A 20,850-nucleotide genomic window follows, 5' to 3' on the forward strand; every position below is an offset into this window, starting at 1 on the left:
AAGAGCCAGTTTAAATCATTAACAGGGCACTGCTGGCTGTCAAAATCTGTGGCTGCCGATGGGGGAAGTTTGGCCTGAACGAAAAGGACAGATGAAATTGGGCGGGTGATGTATGACCATTTATGCCGGTTAAGAGCTTCAGTTCTAGCTCCTGGTGCAGTGCAGATGGAAAAAAAGGGGACGTGTAGAACAAGTGGTACACCCAGACTATTAACATCTAGACGAAATAACCAAAGACCGAGCCGAAAGCTACGCATGCCAAAATGGCAATGCAGAAATAATTAGGCAACACTGAAAAGGCACGAGGGTCAATAAAAACCAATCGCCTTGTAGCCAAAAACGATCCTGGGCCCCAAGGCGATGAGAATCGTCTACAGGTTTGTACCTGTGCCGATCCCAGTCCCAAGTTAAGGGGGTCGATAGTCGAAGGTGCAGTCGGAGGTGCTCGGCTAAAATTGATTATGGCCAAAAGCAGCTCACAAATGGCCAACAAGGGCCGGGGAACGGCAGACGATGGAGATGCATTTTCTCTTTCTTGGCTATTTTGCCTTATAAGGTCGTGCACATAAATAAGCGTAGCCAAATGCATTGCGGCAGTCTCAATCGTCTGAGTCTGACTTTGGGTTTGAGCTTGAGACTGAGACCGGGGAATAGGCATGCGGCATCTTCAACATCTTCGCATCTCAGAGCAGCTGCTCTGGACAACGGAAAATAGTCGTGCTCCAGCGACGGCAACTTTAACACCGGCAACTTGCATTGAGTACCATCAACATAATCAACAATCAAGTGATGAGAAAAGGAAATGAAAAGTCAACATAGGGCACACAATATGCACAATACGCAGAAGGCAAGTAGAGCGCATGGATGACTTTCAAGACAATGGAATCCGAAAATGGAAATGCATCTAGGGTGTAGTAGGGTCAGCTGACATTAGCTGACCGCAGCAACTTGTACATTGCCTAAGCCGAAGCCCCCAGCTCAATTGGGAGCTCATTGAGCGGTTGTCAAAACGAAAATTTCTTTTACTAGCGTAATAAAAAAACAGGGCTCTAGAAATTAAAGACCTAAAGTGCCCCAAGAAGAAAGAGTCATTTGGAGAAAGAGAAAAGCTACACACATGGAAAATTAAATAGTCTATACCTACAAACTTGACCCAAAGATAGTATTTTTAAATTTATTGTTTTTGATGAACCATTACTTTCGGGAATTTATCGATCTCGCTTCAATGGTATTATATGGGACGCAATTGCCTGCATAAGGCTGAATTATTTTCCAAAGCCAAATCTCCTCTGATCAGATCTAAGTTTCCTGCGCTCTCTTCTACACTCGATTGCATCTTTTGTCTACAGCGTGCTCGACGTCTTTGGGATCTTCTCGGAGAAGAAGATCTTCGAAGATCGTTCGATTTTGCGGCGCGCTATTAAATTGTAAATTGGTTGGGCAGCGCTGCCGCTGCGGCAAACATGTCTGAATGCCACATCGTATTGAACCGGCTCCGCCTCGATCGTGAATCGTGTGTAATTTGCTGGCCCAACCCGGCGACTCCAGCTCACCGCTGGCTTAACCACTTTTGCTGCTGCGAATGCGCGTGGTTCTCTTTGGTTTTTTGTGGTTTCGCTGATTGTCGTGGGTTCCCCGTTGAACTCCTCAATATCCTCATCTGCTGTGGTTCCTGTCCCTGTCAAGGGATACTCAATTTTTTCTTTTCATTGCTATCTGTACGTTCCTCGTCGCCTCTTTTGCGCTGCGGTTTATCAACGCTTTATTACACTGACGTTTTGTCAATTTGATTGCCATTGATTTCGCTCTTTTGCCGACCATCTCTTCCTTCGTTTTCCCATTACGGAGACCTTGAACTGTCTCCTCACTGTCACTGCATGTGACTGTTTACTAAGCTAATGGCTCGGACTTTAAATTGCTTCCCGGTAACGAGCTTCAAGTCAGCTCCAGTGCCCCGATCTTTCGGCTTCACTTCAGACTATTTCACTTTCTCAAAAGTCATGGCGGCCAGCACTTGATTTTTATGCAATCGATTGTTATGATTTGATTTTTTTGGGTTTTCCTTTTCATTTTGCTGGTGGCCAGATATCAAAAAATGGTTTCGTATGCTGTAAATTTATTTTGTTCGCCGCATTGTGGGTGTTGGTAACTGGAAATTGGAAACTGGATTTGGATTTGTAAATGGAATTGCTAGCCCAGGGTGAATAGCTTCACATGCATCCCGATAAAGCCCGTTGGCGAACGTTTCACACGCTCTCCATAGAGGTTCTTCAACCTGACATGGCCAGCGACGATGCCTCGCCTCTGATAACCCAAATGACAACTTCATTTTCAACCTTTTCGATGTCCATTTCCAAGCCCATCTTGATCCCGTTCCCTGATCACATTTCATGGCCCTCGGTAAGGCACATGTCGTGGCCGTCATCATCATCAGCATAGCTAAGGTGGCGAATAATAATGGAAGAAACCATCGAAAGCATGCTCCAGTAGAAGAGTGTCAGCGAAGTGACAACTTTATTGCCTCTAAATATGGTTAATGACCGCAGTCATCTGAAATTCTTGTCGACATATCGAGGGCCATTGGCACGAATAATGTCAAATGTCTTTAATTGTTTCCAAGTGGTTTCTTTCCCAAATTCCCGCCCACTTACCTCACCCTGACCCCACTCCATTTAGCCTCTTTCTAATCTGCGTGGGCTGAACAGACGCCTTCGCTGATTTATTTAAATTATAAACAAAAAGGCCACAAATCGGCGGGGCTTGGTGCTCGGGATCTTTGAAATGCGCCGCCATCAAATTATTGCTATTGGCATCGACCGCTGCCACATGTGTGTGCCTCATGCCCCTGCACACCCCACTGAGTGCTTCTCGCGTTGCTGATTAATATCTCACAAAATTTGTTGGCTTTTTGACGAATTATTTCCCAACTCATTCGCTCTCGCATACTTTGGTGCTGCGATTTCTTCCACAAATGCCGACTAGAACAAACAAAAAAATCAACATTTTAGCACTATTTCCATAGATGGGTGTCTGGTGTTTATTTTCTTCTCGGTGTGTTTTATGACTTGCTTAAGTGCTCGGCTGCAGATTGATTGAGTTACATTCAGTCAGCCCGACAAACCGGCGAGCAAACTCCAAATATAATTTGTAGATTCCGAATCTGACTCTCCGGCTGCACAATAAATTCTAATCTGAGTATTCCAATTCTGGGATCGATTTGCAGACTGACTGGAAGGCTCGAATCTGCACCATTTGCCCGCTAATCAAGTTATCTATGGGTTGGCTCATTTTCATTAGATTCGATTAGATGGTGTCTGGGTTGCGTTTATGAGGATTAATGACTGGAGTGGGCATACATTTTCCCGACTCAAGGCTGCTCTGCCATTTCGAATTTCCCAGCAACCATATTTAGGAGCCAAAGCAGTTGGCCCAGCAATTTAATTTCCATTTAAAAGGAGAAGTTGGTATCATTCCAAGCCATGAGTTCCATGAGTAGTTTCTTGTTTGCCCCACCAAATGATTAATTAGTCTGTCCCCCCGAGCTATATGTATGTATCTGCCTGAGTGTCTTGTGTGGTTGCGGATTCCATCTGATGGTTTAATAATAAGACAAAATTGTCTATTGTGCTAAGAGTTTGAGCTTGCTGATGACCCAAAAAAGATGAGTTCAAAAGCCAAACTAAATCATATTTGGTCGGACCAGATGGCAAACACACAGAAAAAGGATGCGGGACTGGAGGAGCATAACAAAAATTGCTAATTGTTTGTCTTTTGTTAAGCTTTCATCCATCTCGTTCCAACGATACTTTCTACAATTAAACTGAGATGTTTTCTCGTCTCCGCTTCACTAATCTGCGGCTTTTCGAGGTGGAGCGTCTTTTGTAGAGTGATTACCTCAGCATTTGGTATTACGCTGTTTCTGCTCGGGATTTTGTAAGTGAAAGCCTTTGTTGGGCGGATCTTATACAACCCGATATCACTTGGTGTGGGGGTAACTAGAATGCAACAATATACCATTAAAATAAGAAGGCTGAAGAGTTAAAAAATGCATAGAAACCGATCATAGACCCTGCCACCAGTTCAGTGACCCGCAGCCCAAAGCCGACATTTTCCCCAAGGCACCGCCCACTGCCGTGCCCCAAATTAAGGCTTCACAGCTTATTTAGGGTTGCCAATTTTATTTAAATTCCTCTTCAGTTTGGCTCCTGTCCCCTCTTTACCGACAAGCCGACCGTCATCAAACATTTGCACGTAAATTGTCAAGAAGAAGGAAGTAAAATAAATATTGACCTTGCGTTGTAATAACGCAGCATTAACAGCAACAGCAGCACGAGGAACCCCAAAATGGCGGCTAGCTACGGAAATAAGAAACCAATTCCCGCAAAGAAACGGGAGCAAAACGGGAAGGGGAACGGAGCGGGAATGTAAGAAGAGCCCGGACCACTCAGCCAGGCCGAAAGTTTAATAATGTAAATTTCGCTCTAAGCTATTTCCAAAGACTAATGGTTCGTTTAGTGAGGGCCGGGCAACCCCTGAAAAATTCAGAACGGCAAGGCGACTCAGAGGAAAAAACTTTTTCTCACACGCTCACATGGTGGAGCAAAAGAAATCGGCATAAGGCCACCGCCAGATTGCGTGTGACGCTACCTCTGCCCTTCTCCCTTGCCAAAATTCCAGGTTATGCAAAGAACAGTATCCTTTGTGCGATAACAAGATATGATGGAGAAACGTGAAGCTGAAAATGAACCGAAATACTATAATTTTTGACAGCTGAACCGTGGTTTTCGAGAAGAAATCATATTAAATTCCTAAAAACTAAATTTGTTTCACTTGTAAAAAAAATTAGTTATTTGATGAAGGCTTCTCTTTTAATTATTTTCTTTTAACACTTTAGTTTGAATAATTTTCACGGACTGTAATCTTGATGAAGCTCAAAACTTAGAGGCCTCCCCGTATGACGTTCTTTTATACGCCCAGGAAAAATTCTCCTGAGCCCTTTTAGGAACGTCTCGTGCTTTCATCTTTATGTCAACCTATCGATTTTGCTCCGCATCTTTGTTTCGCACTTTCCGCATCTCGGGAATCCGCCCTCATCAGAATGCCACTTAAGACAACTTGCAACCCCAGTCTTGCGCTTCCTGGCTAAAATTGTTTGTTTCGGGATTTGCATGATTTTACACAGACATCCATGGCCGATCACCCCTTTATTGCTGGATCTATGGGAAGTTAACGCATATTTATTGTCGGTTTTTTTTTGTTTTTTGCACCTTTCGTCGTTTCTTTTCCATCTCTCGACTTTGAATCTCTGGCTTTCTTTCATGCTCCAATGAAAACGTTAATAAACGCCTGTCCTGCCGCCTCCTTGTCACCCTGCCGACCGACTGACTGTCTGTTTGTTTGTGTCTTTGTTCCCCGGTGCAGTGGGTGTGAGGAAAAGCCTTTAGCGCCTAAAATTAGACTTTCGTTTGAGAGCGAAAGTGGGGAGCAGCGAGGGTGGATATGGGTTTGCCGGGGCCTCGACAACTCAATCAGCTTGATTAACATTTCACTGTGCAGCCTTGGCATTTGCCTTGCATTAGCCAGCGACGTCTCGAGTGTTTGTTTTTGTTTCGCACCCTGCGAAGACGGTGGTCGTCCGCGGGGAGATAAGGTGGGGTGGGGTGGTGCCATGAAGTAGCTTTCGAGAGAGCTGCGCCTGATTTCACTTTGGCCACAATGGATTTATTGTTTGCAGAGTGCTGAGGAGGCCAAAAGCCCTGCTAAAAGGCTCTTTAGCTGAGGCGCGTAGGAGAAGCGCTTGCCGAGGATTTTGTTTGGAGCTTAAGTAATTTAAATGCCGAAAGAGACAGAAATGGGAACGTGACATGCCACATAGCCATAGAGCAGCACCCGTATATACTCTCTGAAAAGATCCCGACGAAGTGAAGGAATTCTAAACAAGGTCAAGATCGAACCATTAATGTGACTCATGCAAAGAGGCAAACAAAACATTACGTGCACAAAACAACAGAACCATTATAAGCACTGCGAGAAATAAACTAAAAAACTACTTACCTACAACTTTTCTAGATTTCTTTCAACTCTCTAGAGGGAAAATAATTCGCGTCCAGCCACAGCTGTGCTCGAAACTTTATCAAAACTCTCACATAAACAAAAACAAATGTTTTAAATTTTCGAAAAGCAAAGGCCAACAGCATCTTTTATGCGAGCTCGACTGAAAATGAAACCTCCTCGATCAGAAGACTTGAAGAGACTGATGTCCCAAAACCGATCCCCGAACTTGGTGTCCAATTTTGGACCTCAAGCTCAGCGATCTGTGGGACAGAATCCTCCAATCAATTAGCCGATGGACACACAACTGCACAAGCAATTTACTTAATAATCAGCAAAAGCAGATTCCGAAAAGGCCGCAGAATATACATACATGAAGTTGTATTTAAATTTCATTTCATACTTTTCCATTCCAAACCAGTGGAAGGAAGTCGCTTACGTTTACCGTTAGCAACAGCAGAATCAACAGCCAAAAGCCCCAAGAGCACGGGAAAATAACAAGAACACACGCGTTCCTCCAGAGTCCCTCCTCCAGGAACCCTCCTCTGGAAGCCCCTACCCCTCGCCATCGTGACTCCCTTCACGTGCCCTGAAATTTAAGTGAGTTTTTCTTTGGCGACGTTGCCGCCTTTTGGCTTTTAATGACGTCGACGACGACGGCGATGAAAATGGAGGCCGGAGGTGGGGATGTCGACGACTCTGGGGCATGCTTATGCACATTTTGAAGCACAAACACATCCGTGCACACGTGTATTTATACAGAAATTTAAATTTTAAAATAACAACCTTCTTCTGTTGTGCTTCCCCATCATCTTTTCTTTCGGCGGCTTCCTTCGCCAGTTGCTTCATTACCTTTGCACCAGAGGGCTTTCTCTGGCGAGGCGCGGTCCAAGTCAACTCTCGAGGACAGCCAAGTGGGTGGGTCATGTCTGGTCCTGGTTCTGGATCAGGTTCTGGCCTGCGCTCGGTCCTGGGCTGGTAGCAAAATGTCATTTTGTCACGCAGCGGACGCAACTTCATTATTCGACCCCCTACCACACCTGCACACAGTATCTGTCCTGATCATTATGTTTATTAAATTGCCACACGCAGACGAACTCGAGGTGGAAAGGTAAGTAGGGATAGCCTGTGACAGATTTTCATTTTCATGCGAAGCGTAAAAAGTTGTACTCGCCCTCTTCCGCATTTCAAAGCGGCAAAACTAAGTTCCCCAGCTGCCAAAAGTTCTGCGTGTTCTACAAATGATTCCTTTTCCCAAGCCCAATTTGCATACTCTCATGAGTGTGCATGGCCTCAGGTGTACCTCACACACACACTCACAAACTCATCCACAGCTACAGTGCATACTGCGGAACAACTGCATATATTGAGGCTTGTTAAGGCTGGCCGACAAGTCAATTAGTCTGCCAGTGCCTCGCAGGTGCACGTCCTTCCACCACAACGCCCACTATATCATTTACCATAAAGTAAAATAAATAGTGATTCCTCGTAAAGCGAAACATTCAGTTAGGCGGGTTATTAAACGTTTCTGAGAAACTGCTTTGATTCGGGTTTAGTCCGAAAATGTCCTACTTAGGTTCCACTTTTCCTCCACTTTCCCGGATAAAATAAATATTTATAAATTTCGATTACGAGATGTTGACATTTTCGTTCACCCCAGTGACTCATAAAGCATTTTGATTCATCTGCATTATTTCCCAAGTAATTAAAATCTGTCCCACATAAAATCTCTTGGGACCGAGTCTTCCCTTCCATCTACCCACCCACATCCACCTGCCTTAAATATCGGTTTCTCTGCGGGTCAATAAAGTTTTTATAGTCAAAATAAATAAATCTATTTTATTTCCATTTCCATTCCCATCTTCCCCTTCGACTTAAACTGGGCCCAAAGGGAGGTGAAGGTGAATACTGAGAACGGATGACACCTCTAGAGCTCGTCATAATTTGCATATGTCTCGTATTTTTATAACTCAAAGGCAAACACCTCCAGCTCCCTTCGCTTTTCCCAGCAGAAGCAAAGCAGACAGCAAGGAAAGCAAATAAAATTCGAGCAAAATTTGACAATATCTTTCGCTGTCACCCATTTTATGTTACGTATTTATGTGGCGCTGATTTTCACACAAGCCCCCACTCTTCACCGATAGGTTGTCTATGTTAATTTTTATTTATCTTATTTATGTATTGTCCTCAGCACATATGTGCGGGTCCAACAAGATGAGCAAACCAATTCGAAGGACAGGGGAGGGCTGTTCCGTTTCGATTTGTTTTGCCACCGCATTTTATGTTGACATTTCCATTCTGGGCCCTGCGATTTGACAATAAAAATACTTGTTTATGGCGGCAAATGGAGAAGGGATTCTCCTTTGGAGGATTGGTTCTGACAATCTACCATCGAGCTTTAACTATTCTTTTCCAAATGATCGTTTCTTAAAGATTCTTCCAATTTAAGCCAATCTGAATTGCCCTTACTGCGGTTGGCATGTAATGCATATGTTTCCAGCCAGATTGCATCTTTAAGATGCATTTTCTCACGCGGCTTTTCGGGTTAACCGCATTGCAGCCACGAAACTGAAACCCAATCAGCCACCGTGCACTCTATATGTTTCATATGTGCATTATATCGGGCCAAACCGCAAATTTCAATTAGCATTAGAGGCCGGGCACGCGGGGAGCGGAAAGTTTGGTAAATTTTTTGACATATTAATAGATGTGTCAATATATGCATAAATCAATATGCAGAATGCAAAACAGAGTGGCGACCGACCGTACATATTACTAACCGGGCTCCAAAGAATTACCCTTAGTAATTGTCGGGCTGAACATCGTTCTGCGCTTTTAATCATTTAACACTCGGAAAACCGTGGCAAACTGAGCTTCCACTCAAAAGCTAAAACAGACGTTAATTACACGCCTCACACTTCGTGAAAAGCAAGGAGGGAAGGCAGAAGGCAGGGGATTCCCTCCTCAAACGAACAAAATTAAATGTTTCGCTTCATTGGTATAATTAAATGGAAGTTGTTAAACAAATTTGTACAGCCGTAGCTATAAACTTAGCAGGCAGTCCGAGTTCCAGACAAAGTTGCATGTCAGTTCTAATTGTTGGCCCAGGTCAGCTCCAGCTGGAAGCGGGCAGGTGTCAGTCCACCCACACAGCACTTTCCAACCCCAAGGGAATGCTCCAATCCAACCCAGGTTAACAATTGGAACGGGACACGTGTCGGTGGCGATGATTTATTAAGGTGGTCAGCGGAGTCGCGTGGCAAAGCGAATATTTATATTTACACAATGGAAATAATAATTATAAATCTGACAAGGGCGGATGATTGAATTTTTACCATACCCACAATGACCTTTTACTCAAGTGACAAACGGCATAAAATCAAAATCGCCAACATTTCCTGCGACATCGCATTTGGGCACAGCTTGCTGGAGAAATTGTCGCAGGATCAGCTTGTCTCCGGCCCCCTCCTTTGCTTTCCTTGGCTGCTTTCACACTTTTCACACGTAATAAACGAAGCCGTAAAGCGCTGTTGGACGATGACTTTGGCCCAGGGCCCAAGCATAAAAGTTTTCCTCGATTTTCGTGCCGCCCGCCATCATCTGCACCTCTCCTGGTGGCCAGTACGCACGATTTGTAGTCGTTCGTGCTGCGCCAAAGTTTCCTTATATTTTTTTTTATATCGCCTTTTTATTTGGCTCTTCTATTTTTCGTTCGCCATGAAATATAAATAACATTTTCAGCGTTGAACAATTTATGAAACACGCCTCAGCTGTCCCTGCCCTGCCCTTTTAGCCACCCCATCGATTTTCAGGGCCAAAACTAAAACTTCTACTTTGGGCATTTTCACACTTTATTAAAGTCCCTCTTTGGCTGGCTAAATAAAAGTTGGAAGTTAGTTTGGCAGTTTGTGCAGTTTATATAGTTTATAGTGTATGTTCAGGTTTAAGTTTGGTCTTGTTCTATGCTAATGGGAACGGATACTAAGAAAGTGAGCCCTATGAGGTCACAACTCCCGATTATATCTGGAATTGGGTTTATCTTATGATGATCTATGCGTTGGTCATTAAAAGTTCGCCCAAGGACGTTGTGCTCCGTAAACTCCATTCCGAAACTTAAATTCCCCTGCTCCTATTCTACAACCTCATCCTTCCGAATAAGCTTTGTTCGCCCAAGAAATGCAATTGTTTGCTGGCTGCGTTTCCTTCTGTTTTCGGTCTTTTGTTGTTCTATTTTTTCTACTTTGTTGCCGCAAAATGAAATTGGGGAATTTACTTTAATTTGTTTTTCGTGCCGCCGCAGCAGTTGTGCCACTGGCCCACCGCCCCTGCACCCCCTGCGCCACAACTCCCACCCTTCAGCCTGAGTTCGCTTTTTAAAATCAATTTCATCTACTTTTGGTCCTCCTCCCCCCTTGGTTTTCTTTGTTTTGTAGTTTCGGGCAAATTCAATTTGGCATAGAACTTCATTGTTGACATCGGGTGGGGGTGGTTGAGTGGCTGGGTGGTTAGGAGGTGCGCTCCTCTGACAGTGGCTTTTGTAAGCTCGCATGTTTCAATTGCAATTTTATTTCAGTTTTCTCAGTCTTTTTTTTACACTGAACCGCAAGTTGTTGCATTTGTTTGTCAGAGAAAATTCTATTAAATTTCTCATCGGTTTGCATATGGTGACGACAAGGCAGCAAGGATAACGCAAGAGGAGCGGGAAGAGCCTTTCCCTCATCCTCGGTTCATTCATTCTTCTTTAGGCGAAGACATCACACTGAGGTGCGAAAACACGGCCAAGTTCTGTCCCGCACAATCCACCAGCCGCCCAACGGAAGTGGCCTCCAACTGCCGTCTATCCACCCACCTAACATACCCACCCCACCCCATCCCACCTACCCACCCTACAAACATGGCCACCAATCCACCTGGACGGTGCGTGCTTTGTTAGCACAAGAAGGACAACAAAAAATGGCTCTCCAGGTGCCAACCAGGTGAAAAGAAGGGTGGGCGGGTGGTTCGAAGTGTCAGGTTTTGTTCCTGCCTGCGTCGTCTGCCTCTCCACACGACCAAGTGTTTGGAATTTCATTAATATTTTATTACTTTTTTTCTCGCTCTCTTCCTGTGGAAGCTACGTTGTGTTCTTGAATTTATTAAAAGCGAGGCGGATTGCAGAAAAAGTTATCCGTTCGAGGGACTTAAAGTGCCAGGTATGCCTTTAGATTCAGCAAAGAAAATTCCCACACACACGTGGGAGTATTCGACAACTAGCAGGACAAAAGTTATTATGTTCCCCACTTATTGATGGCCGAATTGAAAATGAAATGAAAACAATCAAATGACAACTGTCAGGGTACCAAGAAAATACTTTTTCAGAGGGAAAAGTTGACCCCAAGCCACGGACATTTTCAGCGGAGCCAAGTGCATGAAAATAGTTGGCGAAAAGTTTTCCCAACAGTCGCCAAGCGGAGGAAACGACGAAAGAGTTAGAGTAAATCATTGTGGGGAAAATCCAGCTGGCGGAAAGGAAGAAGTTTTCCGAGCTTAGAGGCTGGGACATCTTTTGTGTGCCCGCCCACTTGGTTTTCTCTTTCAGCCTCCTCCTCGTTCTTGTTTCTGTTGCACCTGACAAAGGGCCATTGTCTGCTTTCAAGACTGACTCCTAATTCCCAGCCTGATTCATATACCCAGCCTTGGCACACATCAAATGAATTGTGTGCCGTACAATAAGGAAGAAAGCAGCCCTCAGCACATTGAGGATTTCACTTTTCTAGCTCACACTTACACAATTAAATGTGCGGTGGTCCTCTTATAAAGACATTTTCGCTTTCATCTGAGCTGACGCAAGCTAAATCTTAATATCTCATCCCTTCAAAACTCATTCAAGGACACTTACCACAGAAAATGTGTTTGATATATTTAAATCATCGGTTACTCACCTGTAATAGAAGAAAAAAGCAAGAAATTTATTAGCAAACATTTTCAATAGTACATACTCCCACTTCAGTCCCACTTCAGCTGCTCCCCAGGCAAATTACGAACAAATTGCCCCTTACAAAATGAGAAATTCCGACCTGTTCCCTTCTCGCTCTCCCGCTGAATAATCCCGAACATTATTTCCACGAAATTAAAAAATTTACGCTTACACAATTAATCTTGGCAGTCGAGCGATGATGATGAGCGGGAATAAGGGAAGGCGGGCAGTGAAATCTCCATCACGGTCAGCAGAGAGAAGAAAAATAATTTCACAGGAAAATGCACAAGATGCTTGAAGAAAGGAGAATGTGGCACGTAGCGAACGCTAATCAAATAAAAACATTCAACAACATTTACACATTAATAGCAGTGCGGTGGGAAAGAGACAGAGTGCCGCTGCCTGAAACCTGTTTCGGATTTTTCGGGAAACTATTATTATTTTACGACACCCGCATGCTGGTTTTGCCATGGTATTGGTGTTGGTACTGGTTTGGATGGCCTTTTGACGGGCCCCGAAGTCCTTTCATTAGGCTCGCTTCGAGGGTGGGCACAGGTCATACGATACGTACAGAAATGCCTTAAAAAAGAACGCATAAGGGACCGCGCAATCCTGTAACTCGAAGCTTTGCCCTGTAGCTCCTGCCTGCCCCTGCCTCTGCGGCCATTTTAAGGGGATAGCCTGAAAATGTGCTAAATATGTGCGGTCGTTGGTCGACGCTCCCTGCCGATCTCGCAGTGTGTAAGGAAATGTATCTGCATCCGAGTCTCCGCGTCCCAATTCAGGCCCCTAATGCATGACTTGGAAAGATACTTTGGCCTGCCTTGGCTTTTATTTCAGTTGCATAAAAATTGTCAACGCAACTATCATAAAATTTCCATTAGCGTATAGTGTCTGCGAGATACTTTGCCGCGGGCGCTTATGTTGCCACGAAATACTCATTTACCATCGAATAAACACAGAAACGCCGGATAGATATTGCCGGGGAACCTCTTCTCAATTACGCCTAGTCTTATCTAGCACTGGATCTCGTCTGTGTGATGAATCCACTTCCCTTGCAATCCGACATGACGCACTTCACTCTCTGCCCCTGGCATTCCCACGTAAATTATTTTTCGCATCGAAACTACTTCAAGGGCCTGAAAAAGAAACAAAGAAGGAGAAGGCACTAAGATATCCTGCTCGGATCCTGCCGTCTCCTTCTTTCACCGGGGTACAGCTGCGACAGTTTCCCTACTTTGTATCTGACATCTCTGTATCTCTTCCATTTCTCTGCCTATTTGTTTTGGTCTCCAATGTATCTTAAATTTTATTTTATTGTTTTCCTTCCCTTTGTTGGATTTGCCTCATTCGGTCGCGCCGCGGCATAAAATAAAAATCATTTTCCTGGATTTTCTCCGCTCTCTTCTGGCGTTGTTGTTTTGGTTTTTCCTCTTCATTCCGTGTGATAAGGCAAACGTTGTTTTGCTATTTTATCGCCTTCGCTCCTAATGATGAAATGTTCCGAAGACTTAGCTTGGACCGCCAAAATTTTATTAGTGTTTCGGCATTTGTCGCAAGATGTCTCCAGTCCTGGTCCTGGTCGAATTCTTATCTCTTCTAATTTCCTGCGGTAAGCCGCTTTAAGTTGCCAGATATTGGGGCGTTACAAGTTTGCTTTTCTTCTCTCTTGCATTTCTTATTATTTCGGTTTATTACACGACCAAATGGGTGCGTATACTGCTGGAACGGAAGTGTATCGGTCAGAATTTTCTATGTGGCTCGCCATTGAGCACTTCCTTTTCGCTGATAAATGAAATCTTTCAGTAACTCGGGCTGCTGTACTTTTCCCTGTTCTGAGTTCTGTTCAGAATTGAGATGAGTTGCCTTCCATTCAAGTGGCACACATTATGGTCGCAGTATTTATAGAGTCTCAGATATTTTATTAGCGATAGGAACAGCTGCTGCCGAGTGCCGGAATGCCACGGAAGTGCTCTTTGGAGCGGTGGGCGTGGACAGGCGATGACTGAGATGGGGCGACAAGTGCATCTTGGTTATCGCTGGATTGTTGGATCGAAAGGGATCCCCCATACTTACAAGCGCGACTCTGTCATGTAAATGGCCAGCCACAGAATTTATCATTACGCTTAGTTTTTACAGCTTCTGAAAACCCAGAAGCATCATTTTTATGGCCCGTCTGGAGACCCTCGAGCAACCCTTTGTGCCACCCACCCCCGCTTGCAGCACTGGTTGGTGCAATTAAGAAGCAGAAACAGAAACAGAACGCAGCGCAACAGAAGAAATATGTAAAGTGCTCGTAAAGATTGGGGGCGGGGTCCCTGAATTTGCATTCAGTTGTGAAACATTCTATAAAAAATAATAAATTTAATGTTCGACAATAAAAGCCAGCGAGAAGTACAAAAACCCAAACAGAATTCACATATTTTTTATGACTTTTGCGAAAATATTTCTCCGCTTTTAGTGGATGGAGAGTCGCAGGACGGGGCAGGATGGTAAGGACCCTTTTTTCTCTACATCAGCAATTGTGCAGCAATTACAGTAAACAACAATCATCAAGTCGGGCCAGGACGTTCCACCCACGCGAATGCCGCTACAATGTGGGATTTCAACAAATTTATAATGCTACAAAACAGTCATAAAATAAAGACAAACTGCAACTCTCTACAAAGTACTGAGCGAAAACAGATCTAGTGGTGCTCAATATATACATATTCATAACAATTTTTTTTCATAATATTGAATTTATTATTATAAATATGTATAGGAGGAAATTAAAATAATTATTTAATTATACCTATGAAGGAAAGGACAGCCATAAATTGGTTTTAAATACAACAAACGGGGATTCCATTTCTAGGTTCCCTAAACACTAAGTCAGCATTATTTTCTTTGGGTTCGGATCGAACTCTTCTCGCTTCCCAATAATCGGCTTTTGGCAGGGGAGGAAAACCGAATTATAATATGAACGAGTGGGTTCATTTAGCTTCTTCCATTCTGAGGCCAAATGAGGCATGTCGAGCTGGGACACGGGAAATGGCCTCTGTCTGCGTTGCCTGTTTTTCCCGAGTAATCCAGCAATGACAAAACGCCAGCAGATGATGCAGCCCGAATGGAAAACGGGCACGCAGTGCAAGTGAGAGGGGTATACAAAGAGAGGGACAGAGATATGGGCTGTAGGGATTTGCAGCCTGTTGAAGTTGGCTTGAAGCAGGTACTCCGCAGCGAGTCTTCTGGCAGGTCAGGTCATTCGACCATCCAAACACCTAACAAATTCCGAGTTTTATCTGCCTGCGACTCCTGCTCATTTGCGGTTGTCTGCGCGTTGCGGCATCATTATCGCCTACATCCCGCCGGTCCCTTTCCTGCTCGAGTGTGTGGGCTTAAAGGCCTTTGTGCGACCCTTCTTTTGTGCTCTTTCTCGCAAAAAATGAAGAACACGCTCATACAGAGGAGGCGTTGTTGGCCTCCTGCTGTTTACGTATAATTTCCCAGCACAACGCGCTCCTTCTAGCCCCGACATTTTGAATTTCCCGTCGCTGTCAATTTTTCTGTTCTACCTTTTCCATTCCTTGGCAAGTTCTCTTCTTTTTACCAGCTACAAATCGCTTTAATTTACATAATTCTGCGCATGTTTCGACGCATAGTTTGCTGCTCGGGTGTTTGCTTATATTTTGACAGCTGTCAGGAAGTAATAAGTTGGAATTTCGCTCGGTGCCGACGACTAGTCTGCATCTCCTGATATTGACAGTTGTAAACGAGCGGCGGAGCATAGAAAAATCCTGCCCGACACTTTACAAATATGGCTGGGACAGCCTGCGGGGCACCCAGGAGCAGCCAACAGTCCAAACAGCGAACCAAAGTCAAATTTGAAATTGCACATTTCTGTATTCGATTGGCCCCATAACAGGTTCTCCAAATATGACAGCTGGGCTTTGTGGTGTTGTTAAGGGCCTAACGCCGGCCGAGGTCCTTTCTCAGGTTGATTTTGGGTATTAGCCAATAAGCGGCTTAGCTGCCAGCCAGGATTAGCGAACGGAAGCGGCTTTCGGTCCGAGAATGGGATCGCCGATACTGATGGGATGCTTAGGCTGGGTACAGGCTGACAACAGGGATCTGGAGTGCCATGGCGAAATTTTGTTTAACATCTATGCAAATAGGAACATTGGGGGTTATTTTTTGTTTTGTAAAAGAAAGCTATTACGACGTGCTTAATTGTAATCAATTAAATTTGAAGAAGATGGCCTTTAGAAGTCATTTCGGTGAACATTTACTATAAATGGCTATTTCATATATGTAGTTCTGTTCGATGGTCAATCCTATGCCGCATTCAAATGCTTTCCAAGGTTCCTGCTCACTCGGGCGTCTTCCCCCGAAGCTTCCCTAGTTGTTTATGACGCACAGGAAGCCCCGGCAGCTATCCCAAAACCACTCTTCTCCGGCCATCCGTGGTATTGCCCCCTGCCAGATCCAAAAATAGCCGATGCCGCGATCTTTGAGAGAACAAGTGGGAGTGCGGCGCAAGCACAAAATTATTGAAACATGCCCATGCCAAGATACGGCGGTTTGGATCGATTCGAATCACTTGGGAAAAATACCGCACCCGTGTAATTACACCACGCCAACCAAAACAATCGGAATTGTTTTGGTTAGGGGGCCACAGAAGCAAGTGTTAGGCTGCTCGAAGAAATTGTTCGGAAGGAGATTTCCATTTTGCAAAATTGTAGCCAAGACTAAAATAAACAAAGTGGCCCCATTAGAGTGGGCCATAAAATAATCGGGTGCGGCATAAACAAATATTAATCCATTCCGTTCTGTTGCTCTTGCGCTGCTGTTTCCAGCTCACGGTGAGAAAATAGAAATGGCTGTACCTTTGATTCCCAAACTGAATCGGAGTACGAATCCGATTTATATTCCGATTCAGGGGTGACCTTGCTGAGCTTCCATTTTCGAAATTAGTTGCGTGTTTCTCCCCTTTTGCGCCATCAGCTTTAGCATTGTGACGGGGCTTGTGGTTGGATTTGGAGGCCATCTGGAGTTGAACTCGGACCTGACAGCCGTTGGATTTTAATAATGCAGAGTGGCCGAGTTTTTTGACCTAATTTGGCTAATTGGCGGCGGACAAATCAAGCATTGAGACATTGAAATTTCGGTGAACCAGCTTCGAACGGATTTTCACACATTCACACAGCGTCAATGTAGGAGAGGTAAAGAATTTTCCGCTGCTTTTTCACACTTTTTGTTCTTTCCTGTTTTGGCTTTTGGCAATTTTATGACAGGCACTGGGGAGCAGGAAGGAGGGTAAAGCTGCTGTCTGGTGAAGTGTTGAAAATTTACGAGCTCCGCCTTCCCCAATCGCACCCCCCTGGCCCACTTTATTCAATTTCATTTCTTGCGCCAAAGCAGAAAAGAAATTCTGCAAGTCTTCGGGACTCAGGAATTTATTGTTTGCCAGTTACAAAATTTATTTGTTGCTGTAAATTTACAATTCCTTCGCCCTGCTGCCAGGTAGCCCCCGCCCAAATACCCACACGTTCTTGTGCTCCAGGTTCGATTTTCATTTGATTTTTATTTCGCTTCAAAGCTCCAATTGTTTGGCAATTGTTTTTATAACACCACAAAAACGATGAGCGGCAGGAGAAGAGCAAGCGCGAGTGCGGGATGTCTTCGATGAGGATGAAGAAGATGAAGAGCAGAGCAGTGGAGCTCAAAGGGGAAATGTCGGAAATAAAGTTATGTAAATTCCGCTTTATGTGCAAGTTCAAATGCCAAGAAGCAGAGTCGGAAATAATAAACCTGAAGCATGTAGGAGCATGTACATACATATTTGTGGTAAGGTATCGGAAATATTGGATAGGTCTGGAGTGGCCACGAAGGCTGACTAAAATATGTAAAAACGTTAACTATTTTTAACAAAACAAAAATATAGTCAACGTTTTGAATACAAAATGTTTTTTTTTCAAAAGGAGGAATATTTTGTATTGCCTTAGGATTTTCATCAAAATGTACATATGTACACAAAGGTCGATCAGCAGAGCTAACCAATATGAATTACATTTCCTAGATAATTACGAACATACACTTGCCGATGTACTACACTAGCAGAAAAAGTATGTTTATTATGCAGTTTTTTGAACCGTTTCACATAAAAAACTTGCTCGTTGTTTCAATGAATTCTGGCAATCTATTAAAAAAATCGTAATTGATAGGAAGGAACAAGAAATTGACTCCGATTTGAGAAAAGCAAATGCCAATATGGAATTTCATGTAGAATTTAAATGACGTGATTTTGAGGGAATTGCAAAACATCACCCCGGACGTCAGCCAAAAACTGGTTCTACCAATGCCAAAACTGTTGGTAAAAACCATTAAAAGAAAGTATTCAACTTTATAAGTGTTTTTAAGTGTTTTTTAGTTTGCACGCATACTTTTTCTTGTGCTATATCCTATAAATTCAATTAATTTCATGACTTTTTAATTTTTATAAAATAAGTACAGTACTGTGTCTATAACATACAAAAAAAATGAAGTCGATATCAGTAATATATATGTATATACTTTTTTTACCATCATATATGTACGTTATACTTTAGTTGTGCACGCATACTTTTTCTGGCAAGTATATATAAGATATATAAGGTATTACTTCAACGCCCTGCTTTGTATCAGTGTACAATCAGGCTACTGAAACCGAACTCCTCTCAGAGTTCTCGAGTATTTTCCAGCCGCAGGCATTTTTCCACGGGCCGGGGACATCGTCTGGAATTCTCCTAATTCATGTCGACTGACAGAGAGTATCCTTTTCAACTGCGCTTTGTGCGCTGGCTATTGTGGCTCTCGCTTTGTTAATCAGACAAATCGTGAAAAAACGCGCTCAGTCGGAAAAAGGGAAATTATGAAATACGAAACAAGAGCGGTCTCAATGTCAGGCGAAACCCAAATCCCACTCCCATCGGGACTGCCGTCCTAATTTGTTTAATTTATGCAAAATGTTTGGCCGCATTCGCCGATAAGCGGCGTAATTTGTTCAAACTTGTCATAACTTGCTGGAATTCTCACCCCGACCGATTTTGCCCGCGAGGAGAAGTAATAATTACTGGAACTAGCAGATACCACGCAAGTTCACTCAGGCCCTTAAATTGCGTTAAGAAACATTTGAATCCTTTTGTAGAGTTAAGTTGCAATGGTTAAATAAATTTTCCCAACTGTGTAACTGTAACATAAATACTTCAGTTTCAATGAATGGTTTTAGAATCAGTTTATTCTCTTTAAACGAACTGAGAAGATAAACCAAATGTTTTTGTGAAATTGATGAATCAATTTGCTTATTTGATTTAGGCACTTTTATTAAACATTTCTGTCATGCAAAAACCACGGAAAACGCATTAAAATGATGGTTGAGCAGACCACTCTGATTTCCAAACACTTGAACTCCTTGCAGTTCATTTAAGATCGAAAGGTAAAGATGAGAGAAGAGATCTTTTCAGATTTCAATTAAGTTGTTCTCAAAATAATAACAAAATTCATCCGGACTCATTTTATTTATGTATTATAAAGTACTTCCGCATCTCTTAAACTTTTTTAAAAATCTTTCATCCCGGAGATGCAACTTTCGGTTTGATTCCACTGGCCACATGGCCCACTGTGATCGGCACTCACCTTGTCTGCCGTGTGTCCGCTGCGCCGTGTTGTTGGCCGTGTCCGGCGGACGGTGGGCCAGGTGCTGGTACTCGTAGTCGTAGTGGGACGACTGGGCGCCGGCCTGCAGGTTCTGTTGGTTCTGGTGCTGGAGCGTCTGGCTGCCGTGGACCGGGCCGAGGTCCGTCGCCGGCCGCCCGTGGCCGCTCATGGGGAGAGTGCGTCCTTGGGCGTGTGGGTGGGCGTGAGCCGGGGCGTTGCCGCCGCCCGCGTCACGGCAGTCGAGAGTCGACTCATACTCGTAGGGATTCATGGCGGTCGCCTCCAGCGGACATTCGTCGTCGTCCGTGTCCGTGCCGCCGTCGTAGATGTTGTCCGTGTGGCGGTACGCGTGGTGGGCGTGCTGCTTTGAGAACTTAATCTTGGCGGCTTTGGGGGCTTTTGGCCAGACAGCCGGAGAGGAAAAGAAGAAGAGGAGGAGGACTCCGCGGGGGAGCAGGAAGAAGAGACTTGGTATGCGTTTTGTTACTCGCGATTATTCATGCACTTGCTGATGCGAAAGCAGATGGCACTGGACGCACTGCACTCAAAAACATTTCTACTGGGCCATTTCCAGGCGGTTAATCTGCGGGCTGCTGGTCCCAGCTTAATCACAATTGGCCGAGGCCGCAATACTATTTCTTGTGCCTCTTCAGTAGACGTACACTGGAAACACGGGACACACACGATGGGGAACACAGAAACGCGACGGAAAAACGGTGTTTTTGTATTGACGGTGTATTTGCTTGCGCGACGATCGTTAAAACTTGTCAGAATTCCTTAGAGGCAGATATCAAGTGTTGCCTGATTCCCGACGATTTCCTTTATTTTTGACTGAAGCAACGCGCTGCTTTTGCTACTTTTCGTATATCCACATTTTCCGGACTGTGGGGGCGAACTCTCAGCGACGGCAATTTCGAATCGAGAACCGTGCGAGGCGAATTTCAAAAGACGAATGAGCGCAAAACGGAACGACGAACCGAGCTGTGGTGAGAGAGAGAGAGAGAGAGAGAGAGAGAGAGAGAGCGCTGCTTATATACATTTTCTGCGCATGTCGTGGCGATGGCTGCGCTGCCGCTGCAGCATCGTCGGGAGAACGTGAGCGGGAGAGCACCAGCGTTGCCTATTTAGCTAATTTGCTGATAACCTGGCGGTAGCGGAAAATATAG

At 44.3% G+C, this 20,850-nt stretch overlaps 1 protein-coding gene across 7 annotated transcripts in view; it reads right to left on the reverse strand.

Annotated features, from left to right (window-relative positions):
- Positions 1-20,635, reverse strand: part of LOC6535144 (teneurin-m) — a 114,776-nt gene extending 94,141 nt beyond the window's left edge. For 4 of the 7 annotated variants that reach the window (XM_039374312.2, XM_039374313.2, XM_002095770.4 and 1 more), the window contains exon 1: positions 19,664-20,633. In XM_039374312.2, coding sequence (XP_039230246.1) covers positions 19,664-19,955 — 292 coding nt within the window. In that variant the 5' untranslated portion in view covers positions 19,956-20,633. Of the gene's footprint in view, positions 1-19,663 lie in introns of all 7 variants that reach the window. The other 3 variants (XM_039374309.2, XM_039374308.2, XM_039374307.2) reach the window with 1 other exon arrangement.
- Between the last annotated feature and the right edge of the window lie 215 nt (positions 20,636-20,850).

Source organism: Drosophila yakuba, chromosome 3L, assembly GCF_016746365.2.
Source record: "Drosophila yakuba strain Tai18E2 chromosome 3L, Prin_Dyak_Tai18E2_2.1, whole genome shotgun sequence".
Classification (NCBI taxonomy): domain Eukaryota; kingdom Metazoa; phylum Arthropoda; class Insecta; order Diptera; family Drosophilidae; genus Drosophila; species Drosophila yakuba.